The sequence below is a fragment of the Trichosurus vulpecula genome, chromosome 1 (genome assembly GCF_011100635.1).
Source record: "Trichosurus vulpecula isolate mTriVul1 chromosome 1, mTriVul1.pri, whole genome shotgun sequence".
Lineage (NCBI taxonomy): Eukaryota > Metazoa > Chordata > Mammalia > Diprotodontia > Phalangeridae > Trichosurus > Trichosurus vulpecula.
In genome coordinates this window covers 496,608,014-496,626,482 of record NC_050573.1, presented here as the reverse complement: position 1 = coordinate 496,626,482, position 18,469 = coordinate 496,608,014, and the positions used below count along the sequence as shown (strand labels likewise).

The following is an 18,469-nucleotide window of genomic DNA, read 5'->3' as shown; positions in this document are numbered from 1 at the left end:
TATCTCCATTTTAGAGTTGAGGAAACTGAGGCAGCCAGAGGTTAAATGACCTCCTCAGGGTCACATAGTTAATGTCTGAGGCCACATCTGGACTCAGGATCTCCTGACTCCGGTCCATTCCTCCCTCTACTGTATCACCTAGCTGCCCACATATAACATATAACATGCCACTTACACCCAAATCAAGTTCTAAGTCTGGCATTCAATCTACTATACTACTCTGCCTTTCAAACAGACTATAGGGAACAGAAGATAACTTTCTCTTGATATCTCAGGCATGACTTCTGATTTACAGCAATTGAGAGACAGGTTATTTTTCCATTAAGGTATGTAGGGTTCTTCACCTTTACACCAAAACCCTTTCTAGCTTTTGAATTTGTATATTTGATTTTTGTTTTCTTATACATCTTTTGTAAGAAGGCATTAACATGTCTTTTAATTTTCTTATTTATATCTACTGTAGTCTGAGAAACCAGCTAACTATGATTTTTATTTTTTATTTTGTTTTTGGCAGGGCAATTGGGGTTAAGTGACTTGCCCAAGGTCATACAGCTAGTACATGTGTCAAGTATCTGAGGCCAGATTTGAACTCAGGTCCTCATGACTCCAGGGCCAGTGCTCTACTCACTGCGCTGCCTAGCTGCCCCCAACTATGATTTTTATAACTATAACTACAAGATATGATGAGAATCTGAAAGGTTACTCTTTAGGTAAAATATACGAGCCCTACTTAGTGCATATACTTTGTGATATCTCTTCTAGCTGCTCATGAGGATTTTCCCCCGACTTGTTTTCTGGTTCTTGGTTATGTTTTAGATAGCTAATACTGCTTACTAAATGACTTGTGGATAAGTGAGTTACTACTAACATTATTTGCGTATGTCAATGATTAGAAAAAGCAAAGAATAAGCTATTTTCCTTGATCTGAATACAGAAATAGCAGTTGCCAATTATCTTAGTGCTATAAACTAATGTATGGCAAAAGTCTTCCACTTAACTCTGAGGCCACTGTGTTACTTGGGTCCAATGTCGCTCAGAAACCAAAGAATCATGATCTAAAGCTGAAAGGAAGTGCTCTAATCTAATCTCCTCATTTTACAGATGAGAAAACTGAAGCTTATGGAGGATAAATGACTTTAGCAAAGACATGCAGATAACAAGCACCAGAGATGGGCTTTGAACCTTGGTGCTCTGGTTCCAGAGGCATTCAGTGCTTTTTGCATTGTATAACAGCAGCCAGTATAGTCAATTTTACATAAAAGGCAAGAAACCAAAAACCAAATAGCAAAGCATTTAATTAAAAGCACAAGCTGATGGCTTCTTCTGGTATTCCTGCAAACTCTTTAGCCCTCTCAAAATAAAAGAGTTTTTTAAAAAGCACAGAGAGATATTAAATTTACGTAGAAAAAAAAACTGTTTGTAAAATTACAACTTAACTCAATTATAATTTAACTTCCCAAAAGAAAACTTCCTGTCTCTTTTGGCTCAAAGTTGCCACAAACTGTTACAAAGATCAGTTCTGCGTCTGGCTGCAAATACTCCTTGATTCATTAAGCCCAAGGTAGTGCCAATGGAATTCAAAACTCACGGAACCCATTGATATTGTGTAAGTAACCTCTTCTGTGGGAGACACCCTTTCTTAAATCATTAAAATTCTTTGCCAGACCTGAACAATCTGAATTGTAAAGTACCTTTAGCCACAGATGGGAAGAGGCTATTATGTTAGCAGAAAATCAAAACTATTATTTGCCCTTTGTAATCAGAACTATTTGAGTAAAGGTTGAATAAATGAACTATTTGTCTTAGAATAGAACAATCAAAATTCCAGGTGCTTGTTCCAAACATGTCAACCAGAAATGTAGGGTTTGCATGAAGCAAAAAGACTGGCTTTAGTTAATATAAAAAGTATGAATTATTTAACTTTTGATAATCCAGGTTAACAACGGAAAAGCCTTGACATATTTTAACATGGATAACTGAGCAAATGAGCTAAAAAATGTCCATGAAAACCTATACTAAGGCATTATTTATACAGCCCACACAAAGAAAAGCTTCTTGTGCTCCTCAATAATTTTTAAGAGTGTAAAATGTCCTGAGGCCAAAAAGTTTGAGAACTGCAGCTATATTTAACCTTTAAAATAGATATTCCTATAATTGATCAAATAATTCCACACCCCCTATGCAGCAGAGTATGACAAAGGCAGCAGAGCGTCTTGGAAAAAGCTCTGTACCTGGAAGTCAGGAGACACAAGTTCAAATACCACCTCCAACATTTACTAGTTGGGTGACCATGGTCAAGTTACTGAACCACTGGCCCCGCTGTAAAACTGAAACAAGCACACTGGCAATAGTTACCTCATAGTGGATAGTGGCAGAGTAGAATTAAAAAGGAAGATGTGCTTAAAAAGATTTTTTGTTTTTGCAAATCTAAAAGTGGTACATAAGTGTCAGTTATTATTATTAATTTACACCTTGCAGGTTATGAATAAGAAATATACAAAACAAACTGTTGTTATTGCTATGTAAAGAACGTGACATAGAAAAAGTTAAGTAATGAAGATCTGAATAGGGCCAAATTTGAGGGTTTTTTTTCTTCTTTTCTTTCTATCTCCTGATAATACTTAATAGAACTATGACCTACGATGGGGAAAGCTGCTGGTAAGGGGGTATAGGTGGCCTGGACTTCTAAATCACCTGAATAATGAGAAATGACTGAATATTTTCAGCTGATCTGTTGTTTTAACTAAGAATATAACTTTTAAGTATATCTTACTTTCCGTAAATGTGAACATAATTCATATTATTATGAATTACTGATGAATATCTGGCCACTGGGCCCAGATGGCTCTGGAGGAGAAAGTGAGGCTGGTGACCCAGCACAGCCCTCCCTCACTCAAATCAAAGTAAATTGCAAGTCATGTCATCATCTCCCTGATGTCATGGTCCTCTTCGAGAACGAGGGACAAACACAACAGCTCTTCCTAGTTCTCTTTATTTTTGGGAAAAAATATCTATCAAAAACTGTTTTTTCCCAATTAACAAGCATTTATTTCTGTCCTCCTCCCCCCATCTCTACATTCCGTAAAAATACTAATAATCAAAACAAATTCCTACAGTGACCATTTCTAAAAATATATTTCACATTTCTTTAATTATTAGTGACTTGGAGCATTTTTTCATATGGCTATTGATGGGCAGCTAGGTGGTGCGGTGGATAGATTGCCGAGCCTGGAGTCAGGAAGATCTGAGTTCAAATGTGACCTTAGACACTTATTAGCTGTGTGACCTTGAGCAAGTCACTTAAATGTGTTTACCTCAGTTTACTCATCTGTAAAATAAGCTGGAGAAGGAAATGGCAAACTATTCCAGTATCTTTGCCAAGAAAACCTCAAATGGGGTTACATGAAGAGCTGAAAATGACTGAACAATAACAACTGATGGCCTGAATTTCTCATCTTGGACATCTTAAGCTCATTTATAAAAATGAATAAAAGGAAAACAAAATAGAAATAACAAAAACTCTCTTTTTAAAGCAATAACTTACTTTCTCCGCATAGGACAGTCTTTCATAAAGTGTCCAATTTTACCACAAATTCTGCAACATCTGTCATTTGGTGCCAATTCTCCTTCTGTTAATACTTCTGGATCAAAAAAATATTCCTAGAAGAATATAACTTAGTGAGATTCTGAATTAGGATCAATTTGGAAACTCAAGGGTCTTGAGTATTATTCAGCAACATTAATTTCTATTTTCAGTAGCAATAAGCATTCATTAAGTATCTACATTTTGTTTTTGGTGCTGTGCTAAGCGGTAGGGATGAAAATACAAAAACAATCTTTACTCTCAATGACCTTATAGTATATTGAGGAAGACACATGTATACAAATGTGAGAAATATAAAGACAACAAATATAAAGTATTTAAATATAAGATAGTTTGGAGTGGGGAGGAAGAGAAGGGAATAAGCATTTATATAGCACCTACTATGTGCCAGGCAGTATGTGAATTTCTTTACAGATGTGCTATCTCATTTGATCCTTACAACAATCCTGGGAGGTTGTGCTACTATTATTCCCACTTTACAGTTGAGGGAATTGAGGTAAACAAAGAAGTGAGTTGTCTGGAGTCACATAGCTCTCTCTCTCTCTATGTGTATATATATGTATGTGTGTGTGTGTGTGTGTGTGTGTGTACACGTATACATACAGATATATACATACAAAGCGTGTGTGTGTGTGTGTGTGTGTGTGTGTGTGTGTATGTGTGTTTGGATCTGAACTGATTACCTATTGAAAGAAACCCCAGAAAAGTCCTTGGAACAGCAAAATCGAAATCCAGAGCTTCCATGTCAAAGAAAAATATTGCAAGCATCTAAAAAATAGTAAGTGGTATGGGACAGATTCATGGTTTCATGTCTAATCCTCTCCGTGTTCCACACTGTATATGAAGATGTAGTGTTAAGATTGTAATAAAAAAAATAAATTTAAGAATGCATAAGGAGAACAATGTTTTTATTTCCTTTAACCACAAAAGTTATTATTTAGTGGAAGACAGCATTCATGCTTAGCACCCATCTAAAGGTCATAGCTCTAAATCTCCATTACCTGGCTGCTCAGAGTTCAGATGAAAGACTAACAGATCATTTGCCATTGCAAAAATCCTAATAGTGTTAAGAGGCTTAATTCTATCATGACTATGTGGGAAACGAAACTTTACTGGTTTGTTTACATGCATAAATAAACTTCTCCTCATCTTCAGGCACCATTTTCCCTGTCACTATATGTAAAAAATTGACATATTGGATCTGGCTAAGCTGAAGCTGAAAGGAAGAGCTGGAGGTATAGCACTGTGCCCAATCACTACACAATTTGGAAAAGGTGATACACAGTTAATGATCAACAGACTCAGATGCTGGTGACCACTTACTCACACCCTAAAATTCTGACTCCTGAGAACAAGCAATGATTACAGTTTACCCTCCCATTAATCATAAACAAATGGCACAAAAATAAAATTTCTTTGGGATTAAATTTCTACTCTAAGCTTTAATGTGAATATAGGAATTAGGCTTTCAGAGTATTAAACTACCACAACCCAGACGAATTTAAAGAACACGCTTTTAAAAAACTTCTATTAATAGTTATTTTTATTACTTCCAAAACTGACACTTACCATTTTTGAAGGATATTCTTTAGGGAATCCTTTTACTGGGATACCAAACACTCTTCTACCATTGATAAAAGCTTTCATTATGAAATTTGTCACTAAGAAGAAGAAATAAAAAATAGGTTAGACATATTAAAAGAAGAACAGAATTTAACATAGTTCCAAACAAAGTAACTTACTTTTTCTCGACAGTCCAGCACCAAGATTATGATTCAAATCAAAAGGATCTAAGTGAAGAAAATTTTGGATAAAAGTTACTTCAAACAGTATAATTATCCATCACATAATTCAAAGGGACATACTGTAAAGATTAGAACTGTTTTACTACTTTATTAAACAAAACTGCTTTCATTATCAGAGTTTATAATCTAAAAGAAAAAACAGCTAAACAAATACAGAGGGGAAGAAGCCGTAGACAAAATACATCTACTCAATTCACAAGAAAAGTATAAGGTATTTCTCTCCCTCTTCCTCATTTCAGAATATGCAAAGGATCAATTTGCTTTCACCTTAATAACAAAGAAAATTATTCTCCCTCAGAAAAATACACTCCCATAAAAATGTCTCTCTGCTGCATAAATGATTTTAGTTTTGAAGGTCTTATTTTCCATTTCAGATCTGTTATTGGAATATAATTGAGAGGAATACAAGAATTCAAAATCTATGGTTCCATGTTATGAAAAACTAGATTATTAAAAATATTTATAACTTTTGTGGGCTCTATTTTAGATTAAAGTGTAATAGAAATGTGAACTATTATTAATTCAATTTTGGTACCTAATTTTCAGAGTACTGTACTATTACTATCAAAGGTAACAATGATGCAAGGATGTTGTAAAAAACATGGATTCATGTGTCTTCAATTCTTTTCCCTTTATCTTAGGCATACTACATCACACAAATCAAGGTTTCTGAGCAGAAAAATCTGTTCATGTTACAAAATCCACGAAAAAAACTATGTATTACAAAATCCATGTACTACACATAAATTTCAGACTGAAGAACTCTCTTATAAATTCTATTTACTCTAATTTTAGACAAAATACTACCAAACTTGTTTAACCTTTGTTTGACGATTCATGGTTATTATTGTAAATGACAATTATTATCAAGGATGGTAAGTGAATAATATGTTAAACTTTTTATTTTTAACATGTCTATCATCTCGCTTAACGATTTTTTAACTTCAGAAAAACCTGTTAGTTGTCTGCTCTAAGAAATGTTCACTCATTTCAGTAAAAACAGGAAGCAACACACATTTTCCTGTTCCTTTCCACTGCTAGCATAAAACTGACATATTATATAACCTTCCTTAATGTTACAGACTCCAACTATGATCATGCCCTGGTTGCCTTAGCAAACCACACTGTAAAATCAGTCACTATTTATTTCTGTTTATACTTCATGCTTAGAGAAATAAATAACTTTCTGATACAGCCTTAAGCACTATACATAACATATCATCAATAAAACTGAGGTACTCAAAATAAGTCCCAACATAAAAATGTTGAAAGTGAAAAAACAGTACTAAGCCCTGTGTCACCTACTGTGCACACGACAGAGGAAGACTCTGGCAATTTGGCTAATGTTTTGGTCAGATGAAAACGATTTTTATGCAACTAACTTTATAATTCAGTTCATTCTCTTGCATTTTTCTACATGTTCCCCATCTTTCCTCACAGCTTTGCCTAATAACACCTGTACAGGTCATTACCGTACACTTAAACGAGTTAAGAGTAGCCTATAAAGCTAAGGACTTAAATGTTCCATTTTTAACAATGTCTTGTATTGACCTGTTTCCTAGAATCAATAGAATGTTAGAAGAGGAACAGGCCTTAAAGAGCATCTAATCAAATTTTTTAATTTTAGAAATGTGATACCAGATGCAGGATGGTAACAATAAACCTCCAAATTCTTTCAATTTGAGGTGTGCAATTTTTGAAGGTGAATCTGACACATGCAGTCCTTAAGTTTTCAGAGAATATATTAAAATAGATACCTATTAAGGTAAAATATGTTAACCACCATCATTGGACTGACTTTTAACAATAATGTCCACAATTTGCATTCCATAAATAATTTCTGCAGTCAATTCCACATAGAGCTTTGATGTGTACCTTCAATAACAATGTATTTTGAGGTCCACTGCTTCTTGAAAGTTGTAAGCAGACTTTTTCTCCTGATACAAATAACATGTTCTTTAAAATCAAATTCTTCTGTATAGAATCGAAGAAGGGCCAACCACAGCTCCCCAACAGACTCTGTATTTTTTCCATGTTCTGGCCAAAAGGCTGCCTAGAAGTCACCAAGGGAAATACATTACACTATTTCAAGGTATTAAATACAAATAGCTCATAACCTTATTCACATCTATTTAGTCCAAATCAGAAGATGGAATGACTTTTCTTACAGAATTTAATTAATTGTAGCTTTTCTTTCATGTTTTAGAAGATAGTCTTCAATAATTTATTAATTTTTATACTGTCCCTTTGAGGTATTAAAGAATATTCACTTCTAAAGACTATATCCCAGAACATATACAGCTTACCAGTGAAAGAACTAGAAACCCATTTCAAGAAATTTCATTTTAGTCTATAAAATACGTCTCTCTTCTTCAAAGTAGGTGTTCTTTAAACTCCAATAAAAAATTATGAGACAACACGTTCACGAAATCTTTAATATCCATATAGAATGGCTTGGCTATAAACAGCTAGCATTAAAACATCTCTCTCTCCTGTCTATCTTTAGCGTTCACTGAGCTAAAGTGAAAGAATTTTTTTTTTCATCCCAACTTAAACAATACATTCTGGTAACTTTAAACTGTACAGTTAAGCTATGATACCCAGTTTTAGGGCATTTACCCAAAATGATTAGTTCATATTTTAAAATATTTACATTGATTTTATTATACCTACAAAATACAAGAAAAAAAATTACCCTAAAAATACCTACCAATTCACCTATTCGATCAAAAAAGTAGGTGTTCCAACCATCAACAATTATTTCAGGTCTTTTCTCCTCTTCGTATATCTAAAATTGATTTTTGAAATATTCGGTTTAATTGAAACATCTATTAAGTACCCAAGGCATAATGCTAGGAGCTTGTAATGTAATTTGGGGAAGGGGAGACTATCACATGCACAAAAATATAATACAAATTAAAATATGATACATTCATAGGAGAAGTCAAATAGAGTATTGTGAAAGACCTGAAGAATGTGAAATCACTTTTGGTTGGGGATGGGGAGAGGGAGATGTTTGGTTAGGGAAGGTTCTATGGAAGAGATACAGCCTGAACTGGGCCTTAAAGGAAGAGAAAGACTGTGCGTGTGTGCTCCATTACTAGCATGGAAGAACAGTGCACACAAGTGCAGCGACAGAGGAGGCAGGATGTGATCACAGAACAGCTAGCACTTCAGTGACACTGAAACATCAGAATATGTGGCAGGGATCTTATAGAGGATCCCTCTACCCTCCTCTATTACAGAGGAGGGAGGTAAAGCAAAGAAGTCAACCACCACCCAACATACTGAGGTTTTCCCAGTACCAGACATGCATGATCTCATTTGACTCTCACAACTATCACGAGAGGTAGGCACTATCATCCTTATTTTGCAGAGGAGGAAACTAAGATTCTGAGAATTTCAGTGACTTGCTCATGGTCATATATCTGCTAAGAGCATGAGGCAGGATTTGAAACTAGGTTTCTCTTGACTCCAATCCATGCCCTTTCCACTCCTTTCCCAGTGGTGGAATGAAGGCAGACTGTGCAGGGCCTTATGTCCTTTATCTTTTAGGCAATGGGGAGGCACTGAAAGTCTTAAACAAGGTGAAGAGGCAGCGTCAGATATGTACATTTAGAAGATGACTTGGGTGGTGGTGTTAAAGATAGACTTTATTACTGTTGTTGTTTGTTCTTCATTCTCGAAGAGGAAAAGCCTCCATGAATTAAGTTCAAAATCTGAACAATATCTTTCAGGAAAATTATATTAAAAGGCTAACTGCAGAACCATGGAATTTAAGAGTGGAAAGGGGATACTGCGATTATACTATCCAACAGTCCTCCCCTTGCCCACCTCTTGAAGAACAGGAATAACTGGTGGATCCCTTTGTTGTAGGAAGTAGAGCACCATAAGAGTATATGCATATGATGACAAGCTTCCTCTTGATGCATCGCCAATATCACACATCTACAGGGAATGGAAGAAGGAAAAATGGAATCAACAGCCTTCTTTTTATTGCACTGAATTATATTTTATTTGCAAGAGAAGTCTGAGTATAATAGCTTTTATTTGGGGAACAAAATGAAAATAAATCATTCCCAAAGCACTAGAATATAGAAAAGTAGGTAAAAACACATATCTAACAAAAAAATATATACCTCAATTATATGAAAATTTAAAAAAATCATAGTAGTTTGGATAGATGATGGACTTTAGATATTCACCAAATCTTACTTCTGCATAGCAATTTACAGTTTACAAAGTACTTTCACATATATTATTATTTCATTTGAGTTTTGCAAAGCTATGTGAGGTAAACAGAGCATTATATTATCTTTATTTTTACAAATGAAGGAATAGGCAAGTGACTTGCCCAAGGGTTTATAGAGTAAGTACTCAAGACCGGGTGGTCATAATCTAGTTCAGTTTTTCCCATGCAACCACTCTATAATAAATTGTAGCTATTTAAAGGAAAGAGCTAACACCAGTTCTATTTTCTACTGAAACTTTCAAACAATTTATAATGGCCACAAAAGTCATTTAAAAGAATAAAATAATTTTATTTCCTAATGAATCAAAATGGGCATTCTTTTATATTACTCACCTTTGTAAATACCTTCATAGTATAGCACAAATATTTCACTCTTGGATCAATGGAGGAATAAGCAGCTAAAAGCTTGGTATTATGAAGGGCCTGTTATAAAGATCAGAAATTATGCTGTAGGGTAAACATACAATTGAAGAAAAAGACCTTCCAATATAGGAGGTAATGAACAGTGAACTAATTTACCCAATTCATTTCAGAATTAAAAAGAGATATAATATAAAACTGTGCGCTGCTGGTGAAAAATCACAGTAGTTCGGATAGATGACGGACTTTGTTCAATATACAAGATGAAATGTAAAAGAAAAACGGTCAAGAATCAGGGAAATGCCATAGCATATAGGCCTTGGCATCCCTCTTTTACAAGAGTTTGCCAATTTATTTTTATTTTAAACATATAATCTAAGATATGGGCTAGAAGAATCAAAATACCTTTTTATTTAAATAGCAGAAATGCTTCAAGAAATGGCAATATTTAAATTAATGCTAATATGAACAACAACAAATTCTAAAGGCGTGGGGAAGTGAATTCTTCTTGTCTACAAACTAAGGAAAATATTTGGAGAGAACCTTACCAATGTGTTATACAAACTGATATCCACTTCCAGACCACTTCTCACATGGAAGAACTTGACAATTGGTACTTTTGCTGTAGTAATGGGCAAGACATTTCTGAGCCCTAGGATGGGAAAATTTAATTTAACATTATCATTTAATATGTTATCATTTAACATTATTTAATATAATAGCAACATTATTTAAACAGTCCATAGATAGAAATTCATCTTAATAACTTAGAATTGTTCTGTAATTAAACCTGACCCCATCCTACATCACTTCATTTACCTTGGTTAAACACAGAAAATATGGAGCACAACAATTAGGAAAAGTCTTGTGTTTAATTTTGTTTACTGCCTCAATACAAAACTTTCTATCATATCAGACAAATCTACTTTAAACAAAGATTGAAGTTTTATTTGCTTTAAAAAAAGGATTAAAGACAGGAAAGAAAAGAAAAAGAAAGCCATTTGAAAACGAACTCAACTAATTATTTGGTGATACCTGGTTTCCCACACCTAGAAAAGCAAACACAATGGAGAAAGTAAATTTCCCTGTTTGGGAACATTTATCTCTCTTTGAAGAATGTCAGTGAAAATGCCAAATGTGATAAACTGAGCAAATTAGGGAACTGATTGAGAGCATCAATTCAATTCACTTGCTCCCATACTTCTCCCTTTCTCTTCTAGTATGTTTAATCCTTTCCATTCCATTGACTCCATTTCCTTTTTAAATTTTCCACCTTCAAATATACATAATTCTCCCCTATTTTGCTGAAAAAAAAATTCCGTTATCATCCTTTGATCCTGCTGCCCCTTCTTGCTATTATAGATTCTATTTCTCACCTTCCTTTTATTGCCACACTTCATGTAGTGGTCTGCGCTGACTCCCTCAATTTCTTGACTCTTCTTTTCTTCCTTAGTCTTTCTACCATTTGTCCATCCTGCCACTCTACAGAATTAACTCTCACATGTTATTAATGACCTCTTCAAGTGTTATTGCTTTATCTCTGTCCTTACTATTTGTGACCAAAGATAGTGACATCCTTTCCTCCCTTTACTTTCATGACACTGTACTAGTCTGGTTCTTATACACCTCTCCAGTACCTCTTTAGTCTTTATCCCTAACTGCTCTTCTTCCTCCTATCACAGGGAATGTAACTCTAGGCTCACTAAACATTTTTCTGTTTTGGTACTCTCTTCAAGGCTCCAACTCTCATCCCTATTTAAATGAATTCTTCACCTTCAGGCTAACACTATGTCTCCAATTGCCTAGTAGAAATTTCCACCCACATGTTCTATTTTTACTTTCCCTTTTACAGCTTCCATATTTGGTCAAAGTACCACCTGTCACACCTTTTCTTTATCTCTTACAACTATGGCCAATTTGTAGCCTTTTAAGATCTACAGTACTAGTCACTGTACCCACTAACTCTTGTAAGGATCACTGCTCAGTCTTCTAACTGGCCTCTCTGTCAAGCATTTGATTCATCCTGAATTCTGCAAGATGAATCTTCTTTAAATACTACTCTGCTGTGCAGAAACTCTTCAATAACTACTACTCACATTTATACAGGGTTTTATATAACTACCCAAGACTTTAAGGATTAAGTTCAAATTACTTAATCTGATCAGAGAATCTGCAGTAACAGTCAGAAGGGATTCACAGAGGTGATACAGACCAACTCTTACTTGAAATATATTTTTCTCTTCAAAAAAGATCTTCAGTGATTGAGACTAACTATCCTACCAGGTAGCTCATTTCACTTTTAAACAGCTCTGTTACTAAATTCTTCTTTATAATGGGCCAAAATCTACTTAGCTGGAACTTCTATAGACTTGTCCTGACATTCCCTCCTGGAGCCACACTGAATAAGTATAGCCTCTCTTCCAAATAACAACTCTTCAAGTATCTTCAAACAGTTAACTATGTCTCTTCAATCTTCTAGTTACAGTGTCTCTTCCAGTTTCTTTGAGCTAAAAACAACTACTTCATTTAACTATTCTTCAAATGACATTATTTTAATTCTCTTCATCAGTCTGCTCAAGGTTCTCAGGACATGCTCCAGTTTGCCAATGTTCCTCTTAAAAATGTAGTTTTAGAGATCTTTCCCCCCACTATTCTTCCAAATGAATCTTCTACTACAGCCAGGTCAGCCTTTTATAGCACTCTTCCCTTCCCAATCTTAAACCCTTGGTGAACCGGTTTAATTCTACATTATCTCCTATTCTTGAACCCTTTGCTCTCTTGTCCTGTTATTGATTATGCCTTTCTAAAGACTAACCCTATGTGACTCCACTATCTTGCCTCCTTCACTCTTATTCCTATGTTGCTGAAAGGAGTTAGGAGAAGTTGCTGACTGGATCCACTACAAATTTACATTATCTAATCTCAACTGGGTTTTCCCTGTAGCAAGGTATTTCTTTACTCTTAACTGATTTTCTTTACCACTCTCCACAGTGGCTGTTCCAACTTTCTTCATCTCTCTACAAGCCTCCTATAGCACTCCTGTCTGCTTACCTTATCAACCATAAACACACATTTTACCAAAAAAAAAACAAAGCCCCAAAACCCAAAAACCTGAAGCCATTCACTGAGAGATCTTTCTTTTTGCCTTTTCCTCATCTCACACCCTTCTAATATTGTTCTCTCTTATTTTTTTTTCACCTTGTTTCTGAAGAGGCAGACCTACTTACTGCTAAGGCCAACTCCTCTACATGCATCTTTGATCACTTCCCCTCTCATTCACTCAGCAGACCGTCTCCTCCCTCAACCCCACTCTCTCTCACTAATCTTCAATCTCTCTTCTATTGGCTTCTTCTCTGCCACCTAAAAACATGTCTACCTCCTATCCAAACTTAAAAAACCCTTACTTGATCCTGCTAGCCATCATCTTATAATCTCTTCTATCCGCTAAACTCCTTGAAAAAAGCCTATGCTATATGTCTCTACTTCCTTTCCTCTCACTTTCTTCTAAAGCTGCAATCTGATCTCCAGCCTAATTATTCACTTCAAACTGTTTACTCCAAAATCACCAGATACCACTTAATTGCAAAATCTAACAGTCTTTTCTTAATTCTCATTCTTCCTGACTTTTGCAGTATCTGACACTGTAGATCACCTTCTCCCTCTTGGATATTCTTTTCAATCTGGGTTTTTGTGGCACTGTTCTCCTTTCTACTCTTTTATTCAGCCTCCTTTGTGGGTTCTTTATCCAAGTTATGCTCACTAACTGTGAGTGTCCCCCAGGGGTCTAGGCTGGATCCTCTCCTCTTTTCCCTCTATGTAATATTACTTGGTGGTCTCTTAGCTTTCCTGGGTTCTACTATCTTCTATGTGCAGATGATTCTCAGATTTATATATCCCATTTCTAGCCTCTCTTCTGAGCTTCAGTCCCAACTGCTTGTTGGACATTTTGGACTCAATGTCCTGTAGATATTTCAAACTCAATATTTCCAAAACAGAACTTAATACCTTTCAAACAAAACCATACTCTTCTATTCTTTCCTATTATACTACTATCCAGGGCACAGCCATTCTCCCAGTGGCACAGGCTTGCCACCCTAATGTCATCCTCAACTCCTTCCTCTATATAACTAATTAGTTGTCAAATACTGTCATTTTAACTTTGAACGTCTCTGGTCTAAGTCTCCTTCTCTCTACTGACAATTACCACTCCAGTTCAGGCCCTCATCAACTCCTGCAAAAGCCTTGGTCTCCCTGCCTCACCAAGGCTCTCCCCACTGCAATCCATCATTCACTCAGCTGCCAAAGTGATTTTCCTAAAGCATAAATCTGACCATGTCATTCACCCCTATTCAATATACTTCAGTAGCACCCTATTACCTCCAGGATCAAATAACCTTTGCTTGATATTCAGAACTTTCTACAACTTAGTTCCTGCCAACTTTCCAGTCTTCTAACACTTTACTCCTCTTCTACGGACTCTTTGACCCAATTATATGGCCCTACTTGCCGTTCCTCAAACATGACACTCCATTTCCTGCCTCCATGTCCCTGCAATGGCTGTCCTGATGCCCAGAATGCTCTCTCTTCCTCTTAGGATCCCAGGTTTCCTTCAAAACTCACTTCAAATGCTATTTTTTATAGGAGACCTTTCCTGGTCCACCCAGATGCTAGACGTTTTCCCTCTAAGGTTATGTTCCACCTACTCTATATATGTCATAGGTACCTATTTATTTACATGTTGCCTCCCCTATTACAATGTAAGCTCCTTGAAGGCTACAGACTATTTTTGCCTCTCTTCATATTCCCAAGGCTTGGCACATAATATTTATTAAGTGTGTGTTGAATAACTACTAAGTTTATCATTCTTGTTCCACTCACCCTGGAATACTCTCCTTTAACCTCTTTTCCATTTCAAACTCTGTCACTTTCATGACTATTCTGAGACCCTGTGGTTTCATTCCATAATGGAGTTCCTTTCCTCTCTGAACTCTTATTGGTATAACTGCACACCGACTGATGCTCATTTTTTTCATGTGCTTTACCTCCTCAATGAGACTGTTAAGATAACCAAGGACCATAAGAAGGACCATACTGCTATTTCTTTTGTAGCCCTGCCCCCTCCAGTGGTTATTATAGGGATTTATGCATAGTAGGTATTCAGTAAATATTGCTGAATTGAATAAAAATAGTTAAATAGTTTCAAATCTGTTTAGTTCCTTTGAGCCTATGCCTTCTTGAATTCTCCAAAACCTTGCTTGAATAACTTCATCTTGGATCTCTCCCTTTCTCCTGGCTCCTTTACCTTTGTCTATAAGGATGAGTTTCTTTTCTTAAAGAAAACAAAAACTCATCCATCTTCACTTGATGTCAGCCCCCTTCACATTAACAACCTATCTCCATTTCTGTTCCCCTTTTTCCCCTGCACCTCTTACTACTTAATTTCCAGAAAGGACAGTTTATATTTGCTATCTCTTTTTCTTCACCACCAAATCACTCCTCAAACTCCTGCAATCTAGCTTCTGTTTCACCAATCTACAACTATTTTTTCTAAGGTTATCAGTGACCTCTTAATTGCCATATCCAGTAACATTCTCAACCTTCATTCTTGATTTTTTGTTGCATTTGATACTGCTGACCACTCCCTCCTTATTGACGTACAATGCTCTGTCCCAGTTCCTTTCCTGTCTGCTCTTTTTCAGTATCATTTGCTAAATCATTTTCTTCTTCCTAATGTATGAATTTGACCATATCATATTTCTTTTTTTTTTTTTAATTTTTTTTGGAGGGGGAAAGGCAGGGCAATTGGGGTTAAGTGACTTGCCCAAGGTCACATAGCTAGTGTGTCAAGTGTCTGGGGTTAGATTTGAACTTAGGTCCTCCTGACTCCAGGGCTGGTGCTCTACTCCCTGTGCCACCCAGCTGCCCCCATATCATATTTCTGATCGAAAACTTTCAGTGGCTCTTCATTGCCTCTATTTTTTAACATGATAGGAAGAGCCAGATCCTCTACAATCTATCCTTAATTTACCTTTCTCCCCATGGTTCACTCTACTCCACATAAAAATCTAGCTAAAATAGACTATCAGCTATTCATTGCCCTCACTTCTCTTCTGTCCCTTTTTGCAATGGTACAAGCTGGCCCTCAAGCCTGGAAAGTCTTCCCTTTATCCATCTACCTTCTGAAATTCGCTTCCTTCAAGGCCTACCTCCTCTAATAGTATATCCTCCATAAAGTCTACTTTGACCATGGTAGCTAAAAAAGCTTTTCCTTCTTCATATTTCTAGTAATACCATTTGGATGACTCCTTTGCTCTCAGCACATTCTACCTTGTATTATATTTAGCTGTGTATATGTTATAGCCTCACTTTTAGAACATAAGTTCCTTAAGGAAAATAACCCTTCCATCTCAGATACTGAATAGTTGGGCAAGTCTCTGGGCCTTAGTTGTGTTGTCATAAAATGATGGGGCTTTGAGGTTTCTCCTAGCTCTAAATTTGTGATCCTATGATTAGGACTCTTTGTATATATTCCTAGAACCTTTGCACAGAGCAAGTGTATTATAATTATTTGTATTAAGAATGAATCTGTCATAAACTTGATCAATAGCAGGAAAAAACATTTTTTTGCCAGAATAATGTAGCCACCATCATATTCCTGATTCACCCAATACTTTGTATACATCCTTAACTTTTAACATTAAATATGTGCATAAGAAATTCTTGGGTAAAGGAATATTGATTGTAGGCCATGGCTCACATTAAATTGTTCAACACAAAATCTGATGAAATTTGTTGATTTATTTGCAAAATAAGTTGATACTCCCAGCCAGTTGCCTAGTCTAAATTTACAAATGCCATTCTTCAAGAGCTATATCAATTTGGAAGAAGAAATTTTTTATAGTTTGTTCTTCTGGGATGGGGAAATTTTTATAATTTCATCAAATGTCACCTTACTAGAAATTATAATCCTACAGAATTCATACACACTATCTGGAAGTAAAAATATTCCCCCATTTGAAATAAATTCTGGGTTCCCCAATGATCAGACCTAATTATGTCTGTGTACATATATGAAAAACCAACTGACACTCACGCTAACTTTCAATTCCACTAGAAACATGGGGAGGAAAAGATTTAAGATTTGTCCAGTTACCCCAATGACAGGTAAAGTCTTTATTCAAACTCCTAGAAATAAAGAATACAAAGGAAAAGAAGACTTTAACTCTTATAGCAGGTGTATGCACTATGAATTTAAGCATTACAACCATGCCTGTCTTTAACTAAAAGTATAAAAAACAGTTCAATGTACTTTTATGAAGGGAAAAAAAGTTTACCAGTGTTGTTTATAACAATAGAGGTAATTTTAAACTGCTGCTAAATATTTAGGGACAAGTAGATGACACTTTAAACTTACTTGAGATGAATAAATTCTATACTATGTTTAGCCCCAGGAAGGTAAAAGCATAAGATGTTCCAAACTAACATGCCATGCCTCTCTGGTACCTGTCTTGTAATGAACTGAAACCCAAGTCAGTGAAGGATGCACACAAATATCACAGGATCCTATTCTCTCTTAAAAACAGGTAAGAAGCATTTTACATGGAATATTTTTGCAAAAAAGCATCAAGATTGCAAATTCACACTAATAAAAATATTTTTATTTAATCACAATGCTATGTAGCTGAAATTTTAGGTAATTCAGAGGCTTATTAAAGAGAAGGCAAACTCCAATTAGCTTATAGAGTACCTGAATGTTTTTTGAGGACTCTTGATAGTTCTTCGATCATTCTTATGCAATCTAATCCCTGGAACAAAAATAGCAAATCATTATATCAATATTAAAGAGCTTTTCTTTAAGTGCTAGCACAAGTAAAATTTTCCATTGCCTTTAGAAATTCTCAAATTCATTTCAGTTCAGAAGCAGTGTGGTTTTGTGGAGATATGAATTTGGAGTCAGAAGACCAGGGTTTGAATGACAGAACCATGATAAACTATAAGCACCTTGAGGGCAGATACTGTTTAATTTTTCCTTTGTATCCCTAGTACATAATAAGTGCTTAATACATGTTTATTGATTCAGTAAGATAAACAGAAATGAAGATTAAAAAGTCAGTCTGAATATCTTGTAATCCTATAACATTGTTGTTGTTCCTCCTTCTTTCTTGAAGAAGACCGATGACATCATGAGGATGATGTCTTGACTAGTGCATGAACTGGATTTAAGTGAGGCAGGGCTGCACAAAGTCAGCAGCCTCACTCTCTCCTCTAGAGTCATCAAAGTCCAGTGGCAAACCGAAAGTCAAGATGACTGGTGACGGTCTGGGAGCTTATATTTTGTAAGAATTTTGGGGTTTAGGGGATAGATTTTTTAATTTTACTTTAATCATCCATCCATCCATCCACCCGTCCCTCTATCATTTTCAGAAAGCTAGGACAATTTACTTTTTT

The 18,469-nt window shown here is 35.6% G+C and overlaps 1 protein-coding gene across 2 annotated transcripts in view; it reads right to left on the bottom strand.

Moving 5' to 3' along the window:
• The window catches only part of TUT7 (terminal uridylyl transferase 7), an 85,524-nt gene that overhangs the window by 20,234 nt on the left and 46,821 nt on the right, over positions 1-18,469 (bottom strand). For both annotated transcript variants that reach the window (XM_036738857.1, XM_036738864.1), the window contains exons 17-25: positions 17,769-17,826; positions 10,570-10,673; positions 9,995-10,084; positions 9,244-9,357; positions 8,120-8,197; positions 7,285-7,462; positions 5,347-5,394; positions 5,174-5,265; positions 3,545-3,660 (exon numbers count right to left, since the gene is read on the bottom strand). In XM_036738857.1, the coding sequence (XP_036594752.1) occupies positions 3,545-3,660; positions 5,174-5,265; positions 5,347-5,394; positions 7,285-7,462; positions 8,120-8,197; positions 9,244-9,357; positions 9,995-10,084; positions 10,570-10,673; positions 17,769-17,826 (878 nt within the window). The remainder of the gene's footprint in view (positions 1-3,544; positions 3,661-5,173; positions 5,266-5,346; positions 5,395-7,284; positions 7,463-8,119; positions 8,198-9,243; positions 9,358-9,994; positions 10,085-10,569; positions 10,674-17,768; positions 17,827-18,469) is intronic.